The following is a 15,983-nucleotide window of genomic DNA, read 5'->3' as shown; positions in this document are numbered from 1 at the left end:
AAAGACTCAATCCTTCTTTCGTTTACACCTCCACTGAAGGATGTTAAAAATTCCTGGGATGTTTATCACTAGCCTGTCCTGAAGAACTGCAACTGAAAGAAGAGGAAATACAAAATGGAAAGAGAGGTGATCTACTGAAGTATTTGCCACCAGTATAAATAGCTTATGTAAACAAATGGTTAAGCAAAAGGTGTATTCATCCTCTCCTAACTTCCAAGACAAGTACCACCTTGTACGTTGGATTCCTCTCGAGGATGCTGTCAAAATGTAGTGGCAAAATTTTACTGCATGATCCAGTGGAGGAACCCAAAATAGAACTTATTTGTATAGTGACTAAAAGTACACTTAAGGGAGCAATCTTACTGGGATAGGCAGCTGCCTCTGAACTTGGAGGTAACCGCCTATCCAATGCAGGGCAGAGTGAAGGGGATCATCCCCTCTGTGCTTCAGCTGCCCTGCATTTGCAGCTAGACAGCCGATTTTGGCTGTCTAGCTGTGGGAAGTTGGAGGGTGGGAAGCAGCGGCTGGACAACACGTTGAATGTGTCATACTGGATTTCCAACGTCTCTGCCCCAGCACACCCCCAGGAACACCCCGGTTTCGCCACTCCGCACTCCTCTTCCGAATGTGGAGCTATTCCGCGCTGCCTACCAGGCAGTGCGGGAGGAGGTGAAGGTCGGTTCTCAGGGATCCGACCTCAGAGCGCGGGCTCCGAGGTCGGTTCCCAGGAACCAACCTATCCTGTGGCCATCTAGCTGCTGACTAGTGGCCATAGGATTGTGCCCGAAGCGTTTTTAAAAGAGATTTGAAGTTCTAATGGCATAAAGATCTAAACTGTAAGAATGTTTTTTAACCAGGAACTTATATTGTGGTCAAGATCCAAAGTACCACTTGTCTAGACTTATTTCTTGAATTGCACCTCCCACGCATACATACCACTTCCACATGGCAAATGGCGAAGTTTAAAAAGCAGCTTGTGCATGGGATATCCAGTATTCTTTTAAAAAAAAAAAGCAGAGTTAGTACAAGTTCTTGGGTGTGCCTAAGTAGTTCTTTGGACTGTGACTGTTGGATTATTTCATACTGATATAAAATAAGATGTGCCTGAAAGTCAGTGTTATTTTTTTCTGAGGGCATTTTGACATTTGATAATTCAATAATTTTTCACATAAGGTCAAGGTACCTATGAGGAAAGAGACAAGTCCAACTTTTACAAATTTGTATTGGGAAAAGCAATGACAGTATCAACTTCAGTCTCCAAACAGTTTGGCTTAAGCAGAAAGGTGTGATTGTGGGGTGGGGGGAACAGTGGTGCACCTTTATTTAATCATCTTCTAATTATCACATTTATATCTCAGCTTTCCTCCAATGATCTCAAGGAGGTGTATATGACCCCCCCCTTTTGTCCTCACAACAACCTTATGAGGTAGGTTAGGCAGAGAGAAAGTGTGTGACTGGCCCAGGGCTAGCCCAAGACATTTTGCTACCTGAGGTGGAGCATCAAATGGTGTGTCTTCTCCCCTTCCCTGGCAGTAAAAATACAACAATATTACATTAAAAATTAATAATGTTCTATCCTTTAATAACACCCCAAATCAGCCGCCTGAGGCAGCCACCCCACTCTGTCCAATTGCAGGGCTGATCCTGTGTCACCCAGTGAGCTTCATGTCTGAGTAGGGACTTGAACCTGGTTCTCCCCAGTTCTGGTGTGACTAGGGCACCACATTGATTCTGAGATTCCACAAATTATGTTTGGAGCTTAATGTGACAGTACAGGAACTACTTTTGTGACTTCTCTCAGGTCAGTTGCTTCACTTTGCACTGAGTCTGTGCCTGAAATTATTTTGCTTGCTTGGGCTCTAGTGGGATTTTCTTTTGCCAGCACATGTTTTGTACTCCAGGGTATTCTCTAAATATCTAGCACTTCCACGTGTTCCTTTGCAACAGTTAGCAAAATTCTGCCCGAGGTCATTTCCATGTTTTTGGTGTCACCACTGTTTATACTGATTTCTGATGATAGATGTCCATGTATAATTGCACAGGAATAGTGCTGGCGACGCATCAGTACTGGAACAAAAGTATAGACACACAGATTGCAAAATAGTTGTGAAATGATTTTGCAGTCACAGGTGTAGTTGTCAATATTTGGGGGAATTATCTAAAATGGCATGTCAAAGCGAGAAGCTAGAAATATTTGCTTAGTTTTTGGTTCGCATTAACGGTGACAATTCAGTACCTTAACAGCAAACTTGTATTAAACCAGGTACTTAACCTAGGCCAGTATGGCATCCTTTTGTTCTGATGGTGAGTTTCATTTTCTTTAAAGATTCCTTGATAGATTAATTGTGCAGAATGTCATTTTGGATCTTCCTGCAACCGAGTTTGTGTGTATGTTGTACTTTCCAGCCTAATAAGGTTTAGAATGAAATTCTTGGCTTGGAAGAATTGGCAAACATACAAGTCCGCAGGAAGAGGAGGTTATAGTTGCTTTTTTGTGTTGTCTTTTGGGGCCTTGGCAGAATAGAAGAGATGGATGTAAATAGTAAGACACTTCACCTTTTTCTTAGTTAATGAAATCGCAAGCTCCTTTTCTTTTACCTTTTCATCCTAAATCCTGTCAGTGATTAAACTGCTACATGCTTTTGTTTTTGTATGTTCTGGGACTTGGGCCAGGAATTAAAAGAACTGTGAAACTAGTTCTGTAAGTCCAGGATTCAGACTTGTTTGTCAGCATCCCCACCCCTTGCACACACGTACACACCTATTCCACATAGAAAAGTGATTCTGGAAAATGATGGGAGGGATTAAAAAGCATTTTGTGATAATAACATAGGGGCTTGTTCGTCAAAGAAGAAAACAAAATACAAACATTCCAGTGGGCTAGTGCAAGCGTCTTATGTGGACTAATTCCTCTTGGGCCTTGATCAGTGATAAAGCCAGCAATTTAGTTAGGCTAATATCAGTGTACGAAATTATCCTGACTTAGCTAAATGGGAGTTTCACAGTTGTTAAAAATGCTCTGGCAAGGAAGAGTAAGAAGTGCCATACTTTTCTCTCTGGGCTTGTTTTGAGAAGTTCTTAGAGAACTTTTTCAAAGTGCCCTGCGGTAACAGCTACTTTTGGTAAATTGAAGGGTGTGTTAACACACATTGTACGTAGGATGGACCGCCCCCTCGGGGACATAAACAACTCTGCCATGAAGCAAAATGTTTTGTTCGTTACACTCCCTTGTTTGAAAAGTTAACTACTTTTTGCCTTACTTTAGAGACATTTCTTATTCTTTTTTGTTTTGTTTTTTGTTTTACTTCAGATTCTCCTTTTCGGGGGGGGGGAGCAAAGGTAGCTTTCTTTCCCTTTCTTTTCCATGATAAAGTATTGCAGACCTTACCACATTAATAATTGCACACTCCATTCATAAAGCAAAATCAAGTGGAATTTCAGGGAGAAATTGGAAAAATGCCAAAATGCTAAGGGTGCGAGTGATTCGAGAGAACAGTTAAACAAATCAGGCAATTTGTAGCTGTGTTCTTATATTTATGCTTCCCACATGCTGGGGAACAGCAACAGAGCTCTCTCCTTGCTGCTAGACACAGGACAAAAATGTTAATTATTGAGGCTGATAAAGATCTTGCAAGTTGTCAGGAGTAATATATTTGGAATGAAGATAGACAATAGTACATATCCTACCTGTTGTTCTTTTGCTTATCCTATAGACTTCCAAAAGTAGCAGGTTAATTTAAACTTTTTTCTGTTTTCTGAGAAGTGGGAAAGAATAGCCAGGCTTAGACCAGGGGTGGGCAGGCTTCAGGTTTGTGGGATCCACTTTGTTTTTTACTTGAGCCTTGAGATCCACCCACCAGAACCTGGTGCAAAAGACATATGCTTAGAAGTAAAGAATTCTGAACACAGGGATTGATTCTGAGTACCAGAATTGAATAGAGTTCACAGCCCTTCCACACACAAATCCATTCCTGGGTACCCTGGAGGAGGCAAGAGGAAAACTGTAAATCTAGCCCAGCCTGTTTGTGTGGTACTTGTTTCTGTGCCCCTGGAATGCCTGCTCTGTCTGTACATTTGTAAATGAACACGTAAAGTGCACCTTAAGCTTTCAGTGCTCTTTCGGCAGATAGGAAACTGACCTTATAAACTTTGGCTGCTCTGGGTTTCCGGCTGCTCAGGGCAGTGCAAAACACACAGAACTGGAAAAACAAGGTGGTAGGAGAGAAAATAATGCTTTATTTTTTATGCAAATCATAGAAATCACAGGTGGGCAACCTATGGCACAGGGAGAGTGGAATGATTGGGTTGTGGCATGCCTGGACAAGAGCAGGAGGGCTTTCATGCCTGGCTGTGGCATAGTCAGGTAACTTCTCTTGCTTTCCTCTTCTCCGGTATGTTGCTACCTGCTCCTAGTAGCAAAGTTTCACCAAAACACAGAGCTGTATATGGCCTGAAATGTGCACTAGAACAGTGCGCACTTACACTTTAGACTTGAGTTGTAGCAGAATTCAATGAGCTTTGAACACTTTGTGCTTTTGAAAATTATTTATAAAATAATTAAAGTAGTCCACTATCATTTCCCTTCCACATAAGCTCATTTTGGGTGTTTGATGGTTAAATGCAGAGCTTCTGATGTTTTCTGTTTTCTCAACAGAAGGAAGTTCACAGTGGTTTTAAGACTTCAGTGAAGTTAAATATTTTGAAATAACACCAGTTTTTAAGGTACATTTGCGTCAGTTTGAAATATTGCATGCCAGGATTCAACTCAACACTTACTTAGTTTTGATAAGCTGTTTGTTAGATATAAGCCATGTTTAAAAATACATTCTTCTTTCACAAGATGTCCAAGCCATCCCAGAGGAAAGATGGCTTTAAAATGGCATTTGAGGAAGAGATGTGAGGGTTCAAATGCAAGAGGTTCTCAGTGATTTGCTGTAGTTTATGGAGGTTTGAAAAGCTGTGTCACGGTGCACCTTAAATAACAAATCTAAAGTTCAACAGTTTACTTGCATTTATCAGTCATCAATGTATGGTATGGTTTGAAAGTACTCTCTGATTCAATGTTATTAAATAAATATTTATTGACTTCATTTTTATTCCACCCTTCCTCCAAAGAACTCAGGGTGGTGTACATATTACCCCCTCTGTGTATCTTGACAACAATCCTGTTGGGGTAGGTTAGTCTTAAGAGAAGGTGACTGGCTGAAGGGATTTGAACCTGGGTCTTCCTGCTTCTAGTTTGGCATTTTATCTACTATACCATACAGGTGGTAACAGTGACTAGTAATAGTTCTTCTAATCATCTTGACTTCTAAAAAAAACCCTGAACCTTTCTACCAGAATGAGCTTTCTACATGCATTCATTCATGAGATATGACATATTCCCATTCATATGTCAGCCATCTTGGAAAATGGCAGCTACAGAATTCATGCACCCAAATTGGCATGCCTACCCACGTTAAATATGTTCTTAGACCTGAAACACATAGAGACTTCAAGATTCTCTGCACTTCTAATTTTTTGATTGCTGTCTATGGCAGGTCGAAGGGCTATATGAACAATTATAGGTACTACATTAACCAATTTGTCCCCTTGCAAGAAAAGGCTAGTTTTCTGAAACAAGAATTATGTTTAAATCCCATGGTTTACAAATCTAGGAAATGGTTGAGTGCAATGAGGCAAGCAATTATTTCAGGGAAATGTAATAATTTTTATTTTCCCTACCACCTAATTATGATTCTTCCTCTTTTTCTGTTTGTCTGATCCCACACACACATATATATTTGTTAATGTTTTGTGGGTGATCATTTTCCTCTTAGACATTTATGGTCTTCTGAATTGCATAAAATTCTGAGATCATCTCATCCATGTGAATGATTCAAAATATTTTTACTAGAATATCAATAAGCAGTTCTCTCTCCCTCTCTCTTTTTGTCTCTGGCTGGGTTCACACGATTATTTTGAGCCACAGTGGCTTAAATAAGTCTCTATGGCTTGTGGCATATGCCAGGCATCTGTTCCCTAACCCAACCCCCACTTGCAAGTTGTTGTGTCATCCAAGCCTGGTAAGGGGGGGTTGTGACGTGGTTAACAAACCTCCCAGAACCCATGGGCTGTTTTAGGGTTGTGGGTACTTTATGAACCATGCCAATAACCCACCCTTGCCAGGTTCGGACAGCATGACAACCTACAAGTGGGGGTTGGGTTATGGAACCGGTGCCTGGCATGTGCTGCAAGCCATGCAAACCAGGTCTCTCTCACATACAGAAACAAATACACACATGCCACAAGCCGTGTGTGTAAGAGAAGGGGGATAGCATTTGTGGCGCAATCCTATGAATATTTACTAGGAAGCAAGCCCATTGACAGATAAATGTGCATAGGATTGCTTTCTTAATCTTATACATTTTGTCATTACCGACTTGGGGTCATTTCACATTAGTCAGTGAGGAGCTGCATGGGTCTACTGCCTCCTGTAGAAACACTGTTTATGTGAAAACTAGCGTCTCCACAGGGAGAGTGTCTATTTGACCTCTGCAATTTTCATGATTGCTAAAGATTAAAAAAGTGCTGCTGCAATTATGCAAATTATGGTTGCTGCATAGAGGCACAGGTTCACACAAACAGCTTTTTTGTGTGAGTGCTGCTTGGTCAGCCTTGAGCCTGGGGGCACTCTGCAGGCTTCTTGCACGCAGACCACCAGCTAGTGGTACACTGGCCCTTAGTGACTAGTTAATTACTATTTCCCGTGTTGTCTGTCTGTCTGTCTGTCTCATACTGGATTTCATGCTCTAAGTATGTGAATAAATGTAATGCATTGCTAAATACTATGAGGACAAAAGTGTACTTGCTCTAGGAGAGCTGAGGGCTTTCAACATGTCTCATTACAGTAGCATTCCCTTTGTGTTTTGAACATTAGCAATTTTACTCTCTGAATACCTTTGTGCATTCTTGTATCAGTTTCTCAGATAGGGAACGGGTGTGATGATTGAATTTTTCCAAGAGCACACACAACGTACCATGGACTAGGAGCAGAAACGAAAGTTGAAATCTCTAGAGGTCCACTCCAGTTCTGTAAACACAAAACAATCCTTCTTGACCCTGTTGAGTTCTCTGAATCCTAATGCAAGTATTACTGCTTCAGGATGTGAACATTTACAGTCATATGTTGTTTTTAAACACATTATGGCCCTTATCTCCAATGTAATTTCTGAACCTTCATTATGAACAATAGGAGTTGGTTCCTCATAGAAAATAGGTTCTTGTCCTGAGCTGACTAAGTCAGTGGGAATGTCTGTTTGTTTAGATTAGGGGAAGAGGATGCATGGAAAGCAGAGGTGACTGGTACAGACCGCAAATTTGTTTTTTTGAGGTATGGTACCTTTGAGAGCTCAAGTGTTCCAACTTCTATTCTTCTCACTTGCTCCCAGATCTATCATATCAAGGTCTATGGTTTATGGCACCAAGTATATAAGTAAGCAGTCTGTTCTGACACCCATCCCTGTATGCATTAATTGGCCATTTTTGCACCTGATTTTGGCAATTTGGGTGGGTTACAGCATACAAAAATAGCATTCATCTCTGAAGACATCAAACACTTAAACAAAATCTTCAGTCACACTGTTTCTAAATCCATATCAACCCTTCCCATAATCTCTTGGTCCCTTTTATCCTACTCGATGGAGCCTACTCTCAGTTTGTGAAAAGGTAGTGCTTTTGAGCTTATTATTTTCAAGGCGCAGGTATTGTTACTAGGCTGTGGAAAGGGGTGTGCTAAAAGGCAGCATAAGAGAAACTTCTTTCCCTGTGGCTCATCTTAGCCACCCTTTATCCCATGAAAACATTGGCTATAGGCTGATCGCTTATTTAACGCGTCCAAAAGATGTGCCAACCAGAGTACCACTTTTAGGGGGAGTTGCCTGTGTAGCATGGCAGGAAATTGAACATTTACCTATTTGCAGGAAGTATGGAAACTGCTATTCTGTCCTTGCTGAGGATGAAACTACTAAATTGCAGCTTGATCATGTGCTTCCACTTTATATAGAAGAACTCAAGCAGAGGTTTATGCCACTTTAGGCAAAGCGGCCTCCTATGCATCTTATATGCAACTCTCCCCTGTTTGCCTTTAAACACTCTTAAGTCTGTTACTGCTCAGCATTGTGCTATTCCAGTGGGGGCAGCCTCCACACCAGCCTTTTTTTGCACAGCACATCTGTAAAGCATGCAAAAACCCCACTGAATCCAAATCCACAATTGGGGTAGGGCCCCAGAGCTTTCTTGCTGGAAACTAATAGGTAATATACTGGTAGTTAGCTTTCAGTTTAACCACTTGTATTTGTTATTTAGTGACTTCTTCCTTCCAGCTTTACCAAAGTGAAATGAGCTGTCTGTGGCTTGGTATATTGCTGCTTAATACTGCGTAGATACCCCCCCCCCCTTTTCCAAGTTGAGGCAAAACGGCCAAGCCCTAAAGCACCATTTACTCCACCTGTCCCCTGCCTGTGGTAAAACATTTGGTGAAAATAATTATCTTTGGTTATCTATGGAGATTAGCTTAAATGTTCTTTTTTAATGTTAAGAGATATATTTGTCCACTGTGGAAAGAAGCAAGTTAATATGTGAAATTCTGTTAATGAGTTTCAGTTAAATGTAAAGTCTATTTTAACATGCTAAAGTGTTTTACAGTGTTCTGCAATTTCTTCTTAAATTGCCTTGTTAGGTTCCGATTTTCCTGTGGAAAAGAGTCTAAGAAACTAGCTCATTAGAGGGCAGTGGAGCAGTGGGTTGAGCTATGTACACGATGATAAATGTTTTATATTCTGTCATCCTGGTAGGACAATTAGGGTCGCATGGGAGAATAGAAACATTCAGGTGCAACATGGTAAAGCCCGCAGGGACCAGCTGCTGTGTTCTCTGTATTATAGTGTTATGAACTATGGCTCTCTGCACCACTTTAGAGTGCTTCATAATGCCCTGGACTAGAGGTGTCATGTTCCTGGAGGAAAAAAACCTAGGGAGTCTTTTCCAAGTGACTCCAATATTTTCAGAAATCTTACCTTAGATTCTAGTGGCAATTGCTTGTGGGGCTAGAAGGCAGTGCTTTGATTCTTCCTTTTTCACTAACCATTTGGGGGGGGGGGTGATAGCACCTGGGCTCAGTGCAGCTTAACACACACACACACACACACACACCACCAAATTTGATGCCCAAACTCAGTCCAGGTGTCTCCTCCCCAGCGCTATGATAAGGCCATAGTAGCTCAAACCTGCTTGGCTGAGTTGTGTGTCTGTCTGTGTGGAAGAATCATGGTGTGCCCCACCCCAAAAGAAACCTATAAGAGGACCGCAACATTCTGCAGGGAGGGAATACAGAAAACACTTGCTTAACTTCCATCAAATAGCATGCAAGAATGTTTTACTTGCAGAGAATTGCTTAGTGGCACTTGAAGAATCCTATGACTCGATACATTAGTACAATATTTCTACTGCACCTTTTGTTCCCTTGTTGCTGCCTTCCCTTCCCTTCCCTTCCCTTCCCTTCCCTTCCCGCTTACAACGTAGCAGAGAGAGAGTGAAGCCAAAGCACCTCTTCCTCTTTTCCGTAGAGGTGTTGTGGGTGGAAGGGAAGGAGCTGGCTCTGCATCTACCCCCCCCCCTTCTTTCAGCAAGAAGGGAGCAAGGAGAGTAGATGCTTAGCTCCCATTAACTCTTTCTCATAGAAAGAGGAGGGCAGAGCTGCTTAGGAATGAAGTCTTTGTCATCAGCAACCATCCAGAATGTTATTATGCTGTATTCTAATAGTCTTGTGCGGATGGCCTTGGATCAGAGCTTCAGTGAAACTGTGTTCTCTAAATGTTCATTAGGAGGTACCCAGCCATGCCAGCGTAGTCTTCAAGATTGGATGTAGGCTTTTAATAATGATATGAAGGTCAGAATTTCCCATCACTTCACTCCATCTCTGTGCTGAGAAAACCTCCATCTGTTGAATTTGTGTCATGCAGCTGTAAAGGCCCAGAGCTTTTGCTGGGAGAACTGGTAGCACCACTCCTTGCAGCAGAGGTCATTGGAAAAGAGGAGGAGGGAGAGGTGTGGTGGGTGGGTAGGAACTGTGCTGGAAAGCAAGAGCTGGGAATGGCTACAACCTGGGTTTGCCTGGCAGCCACTAGCTGATCCATCTTGCCATTAACTTGATTGCCAAAAAGATTGACTGCTTTAGAGTTTGCTGCAAACTAGAAATGACGTGACTATGTTGAGTACATGAAGAGTGGGGAGCACAGGGCTAGTTCCCATGGCACCAAATCATGATTTGGTGTAAATCAAGGCATTGATTCTCCAGATTGTGGATTATGTGGATGTAATCACAGGAGAAGCATGGGTTGGGAAGAGGGGAAAATATCCCTTCCCTGGAATGCCGTGTGTTGATCTCAACTTGTAGTTCAAAAATGAAAACTTTACATTGCAAGACTTTACCTGTTCTCCTATTCTGAAGCTTTAAGTATGAAGAACACCATCCCTCCCCAGTGTGCCTTCTGTAATACATTCAGTTGTCTTGAGTGACACCCAGTCCAGTGTGAAATATAAAGCAGGCCTGCCTATTATTCCCCATCAGTTTGTCAGGAGCACAATTTACTGTGGTGCAGTCTCTAACAATTTCCCTTCCACTTTCCGGATTCCTTGGTCAGGAGGAAGGAGGGGAAACTATCCTGTAGAGTGTGTGAGACAAAGGGAGAGGTGGGGGCAGGCCTGTGAAGCATCTGTCAGAGGGATCCTGACTGCTTAAGGGCGCAATCCTATGCGTGTTTAGACAGAAAAAGTCCTACAACTGGGGAATGCTGGCTGGGGAATGCTGGGAGTTGCAGGACTTCTTTCTTTCTATCTAACATACATAGGATTGAACCCTAAACTGCTTAATACAACCTGCTGGAGGAGAACAAGAACAGATGAATTGATTTCATTAATGCTGACAGAAATGAATATTCTTTGGGGGCTGAGGCATGAATCAGCCCTACATTGATTTAAAACGCAAGTGGTGAGGGGGAGGAGAGGCATTTGATATTGCTGTTGAAAACACTTGTTTGTACAAGATGTGGGAGAGCAGAATGTCTTGCACCTGATATTAAAAGACTGAAAAGAAATGAATACTCATAGAATCACACAGGACATGTATTTGAACAGTGTCTTAACAAAAGGCTGTATTGTCTGCACATAAGAATAAAGGCCACTCATAAATCATGTTTGCCATAAAATCAGAAATGCTGTCAAAGTGGAGATTAAGCCCAACAGTAACCACTGCTCTCCAGTGATTAGGGAGGGTGTCTGTGAAGCCTTGTTCTGAAGCAGTTGGCAAATCTGGTATAGATAAACCCTAAGAGTCGCTATTCGTTTAATGTTGTTTTGTTCCTCATTACATTTCATTGTTTCAGGGCTTTTGTGTTGTACATATTCACAAGGAACAGCAGAGAACATTGATTTGATGAAATCCAATCAAGTTGTGTTGTTTAAAACAGGGTTCTGCTGTATCTGCTTCAGAGCAAACTTGAGAGTAGAACTTTAAGCAACCACATCCCAAATGGTACATAGCATAGCCTCCTTTCAAAAGTACTCAAGAGGAGGCATGGCAGTATTCTGCTTGAAGGATGGGAGCAGGGACCCTCACAGCGATCATTCAGACATTGTGAGCAGTGGTGTAGAGAAGTTAGCACCCAATTTATATAAATAACTTTCCTGTGACAAAAATCTGGAAGGGGAGCTGTAACTGGAGATATGAAGTGCAGGCTGTGCCAACCAGGATTGATCAAGAACATACCATGCAGAAGCAGATAGTGCAGACATGCTCTTAAGATCACATTTCACCTTGACAGCAAAACCTTAATATAAAAACAGTTCAAATGGCAGTGTCCCCAAGGCAAAGATCGAGGTGGCAATTTTAGTAAGTGAGATGGAATGAGTGGTTTTTTGGAAACTTTCAGTAAAAGACTAGATGTCAAAATATTTGAGGAGGAAACTGTGTGGCTTGCTCTCTGCCTGTAGATGAAAAGTTCTATGGATGTCATGAAGGGTTTGCAGTCAAGAGCACCTGCAAGATGGTGCCATTTATGGCAACGAGGAGGTTGTAGAAAAGAGATGATTATTAAAGAGTCAGGGAAGTTGACTTTTAGGAAGTCTTCAGTTGTCAATGAAAGATCTGACAGCAAATTGCTGTCAGAACAGTTGAAATGCAGGTTTTTGAGGGAAGGTATTAATAGAGAACTAGCAATAAAGGTTGTCCAGAGAAGACTGACTGGCAGGTGGGGAGAGTTCTTCCCTCTGGTCCGGTAGCTGCCACTGTCCTCTGTTGGCTTGAGGAATTGGGTCATGTTGCTTTTGCTCTGGCTGGCACCACAAGCAAATACTGTATCAGCTAGCTAACCCCTTTAAATAACTGCTCTCACCATCGGTGGGTGATGAGAATACTCATAGAAGTCAGAGTAGTTGCTTCCATGTGTGCGGATTGCAGCATTCCTAGCATGCATCACTTACAGAAATGCCTGGGAAGCTGCTTTATACCAAATCAGACCATTGATTGCTCCACCTCAGAATTGTCTACGCGCTGGCTGTCAGAGGCTCCCCAGGGTTTTAGGCAGGAGTTTTTCCTAGCCCTGCCAGGGGATGCCAGGGATTGAACCTGTGACCTTCTGCATGCAAAGCATGTGTTCTGCCACTGAGTCATTACACTGCTCACACAAGTACACCACTCACATTATTTGCAGGGGTTAGGTGGTTGATGGATCATCCGACTCCCTGTGTGCTTCCCCACCTTGCCAGCTTAGTCAGGAAGCTGTAGGCTGTAGGAATGAGACTAGGGAAGCTATTTCCAGGTTACCGTACAGCAGCACAGTAGGACTTCCCCAGTCTTTCTTGGCCTGGAGTGTAGCTTCTTCTCTTCCTGTGATAGGTTTGATGTACTCTGAGCTCAGCAAGGGAGGGCTGCCCCCCCCCCCGCAAACCAGTCTGCAGTTTCTACTACATTAATCTCAAGCATGATAAAGGAATGGAAATTGAGAATTGCCTTTATATGTAATGACTCTCACAATAGCCAGCCTAACAACTGTAGTGGTGGGATGTGAGAGGGCCTGCATTTTGTGATGGCTAAAAGTATTTGCACTCAGTTCCAGTAATCATAGGGCATAGGCAGAAATACTTTTCTGCACACGAATCTGCACTTGGTATAGGAAAACCTGCTACCTGTGTAGGAGTTTAAAAACCAACTAAAACTGACCACATCTAGAAACCCATTAAATGTAGGCATAACTCCCATGGGCTGCTGTCCATGTGCCCCCCTTGCTAATCCAAGCAGAGCAAGGCACTGTTTTGTCCATGGGTGCAGTAGTATGAGCATTGCATTCTGCTGCTTTAGCGGTCGTCTGGATCAGAGTTTTAGTATTTGTATTTCATTTATTGTGTTGCTGTCTTTGTTGGGGGAGTGAAGCAGAGGAACTGAATATGTTGGTGTCCAGTGCCTTTTGAGGTTAAGCGACAAAGGAAGAAGTGAGTAAAGAAACATGTAGAGCACAATCTAATTCATCGCTGGCAACTGGATCATGTCCTTTTCTCGTTTCTTGGTCTTTAAGAAATATGTTTCTCTTACAGCAAGCAAGGGCGGAGCAAGAAGAGGAATTTATCAGTAATACCCTGTTTAAGAAGATTCAAGCTCTGCAGAAGGAGAAGGAGACACTTGCAGTGAACTATGAAAAGGAGGAAGAATTTCTCACTAATGAGCTCTCAAGGAAGCTGATGCAGGTATGTAGTTTTTCAGCTTGGCTTTTCAGGAAAAAAAATTAATTCAGAGGATTGAGTTAGAATGTGGTTTGGAGGTATGTTTGGTAACATTGCAGTCATAGCTTCAAAAATCGTAATTTGAAAGCTTGAAAGTGGAGAAAAGAAATGCTGAATAAGTATGAAAAGGACACCAAGGATTAAAGCAGCCTTGTATTTAACAACTTGCCTGATCATCACAGGCAACTAGGAATTCTGTGCAGGCAAGTGAGCAAGTCTGCAGAGAACAGACAGATCATTTCCCTTTCCTTTATGGCCAGCAAGGAAATGCAGCAGACTGTCAGAGCATGCTCTCAAAGAATTGCGTTGGGGAAAGTCTGTGCCTTAGAAACTACCAGGTATGTTAAAATCCATTGTTTTTACATCTGTTAAATGTCTGGAATTTAACTAGTTACTTGATTAAGAGTGCAATCCTATGTGTGTTTAGACAGGAAAAAGTCCTACAGCTCCCAGCACCCCCAGCCAGCATTACTGGCTGGGGAATGCTAGAAATTGTAGGACTGTTTCCTGTCTAAACACACATAGGATTGCACCTTAAAGAACCTTAACTACTGTTTTATCTCAAGGCACTATCTCAAGTAACTACTTAAATCCCAGACATTTAACAGTTGTAAAAACAACAGATTTTAAAATACATTTAAGTAACTGAGATACCTAGTAGTTTCTAAGGCGCAGACTTTCCTGAAGGAAATTCTTCAAGAGCATGCTTTGGGAGACAGAAAATCACTAGGAATAAAAACTATTTTATGTTCAGAAATCCATCTAGGCTGATGTTTTTCATATATATTAATTTAAATAAAGGTGTGTGGTCCCAGATGGGCCCTCTCTACCCATTATAGTTAATCCCTTATGATTTACATTTTTCCTTTGGGAGTTTCTGAAGTTGTTGTTGTTATTATTATTGTTATTATTATTATTATATTTATACCCGACCTTTTTCCCAGTACTTGGACACAAGCCGGCTTATCCATAGGAATCTGGAGTAGGAATGACATTCTGAAGAATTTTTTAAGGTTTCTCACAGCAATATGGGCCAGTTACAATATAATGATGATGATAAACTATGGTTTATTAAGCTACAAACTGGTCTTGGTTTCATATTGTGGTTTAGTTTGGACATAATGGGAAATTTGGGTTTCAAGTAACCATGATACAAAATGCTGAGATGCCTGTGGGAGAGGTGATTTAAGTGCATGGGCACAATGGTCACTGCTGGCTTAATAAACCATGGTTTAATAGACCATGATTTATTCAACTGGGATCGTTATGTCTGAACCGGCTCATAGGCTACACCTTGAGCTCTATCATGAAGTTGCTTTTGAAAGAGAAATTTACTTGACTTGCCATTATACAGGTCAGGAAGGGATGTTACAATGTTTCTTTAGCTGTCTCGGATGTAGAGTTCTTGCTCTGTTTACTGAAGTATTTTTAAACTAAAGGATTAAATTTACTTTTTTCAAACTGTCACTTAGGAAAATTGCTGCTGGAAGTTCTGGAATTGTGGGCTATGGGATCTCAAATCCTGTAAATACAGAATTCTTATTCTGCAGTAGTGCATATTGTGGAACATTTGCATTGATTTGCTTAATTTACAGCCCTGTAGAAGGCCCAGGTTCAAGGTGATGGATTTTTGTCTGTTCTGCTCTCTACGGCGTGATCAGTCATGAAGATTTTCAAGGTCCCTGATGGCTAATGCATCATGCCATTGCAAAACAGTTAGCAAAGTGTCTGTGTCATAATGCCTGAGCGCATGCATTGTTGAATGTTTGCCTTTCACAACAGTGGATTCAAAATGGCATCTGGAAAAAGCTTCCAGAAGGTTTTTTCAGTACACTGTAAATATAAAAGCTGACTGTGAGTATGAGAGCTGTGGATCTCCTATTAGCAGCATGGCAGGAATTTCCCAGATCAGCATGATTTGCATTGTGGTTGAGAAAACTCTGATTATCAGCCTTTCAGTATTAGTTTAAGATGGAATTGATCTGCAATACGCTTGGAACCAGTTTCATTATTTTTTAAAGTATGCTTACAAATACAAGTGGATCTGGAAGCATCTTTTAGTAAAACGGTGAATTTATTTATTAGCCTTGTTAAGCCACTTAGTTCAATTTGCTTTATATAACGCAATAATTGGTTCCATAGATAATGCACAGCAGAAACTCACTGAA

General features: G+C 41.6%; 1 protein-coding gene across 1 annotated transcript in view; it reads left to right on the top strand.

The window, feature by feature from the left end:
• Nucleotides 1-15,983, top strand: part of CCDC6 (coiled-coil domain containing 6) — a 54,876-nt gene that overhangs the window by 11,952 nt on the left and 26,941 nt on the right. Inside the window, exon 2 of the mRNA XM_084845354.1 lies at nucleotides 13,630-13,779. Coding sequence (XP_084701480.1) covers nucleotides 13,630-13,779 — 150 coding nt within the window. The remainder of the gene's footprint in view (nucleotides 1-13,629; nucleotides 13,780-15,983) is intronic.

The sequence above is a fragment of the Heloderma suspectum genome, chromosome 3, assembly GCF_057233095.1.
Source record: "Heloderma suspectum isolate Gila_16-S chromosome 3, 16-S_ref, whole genome shotgun sequence".
NCBI lineage: Eukaryota > Metazoa > Chordata > Lepidosauria > Squamata > Helodermatidae > Heloderma > Heloderma suspectum.
This window is presented reverse-complemented; position numbering and strand designations above follow the sequence as displayed.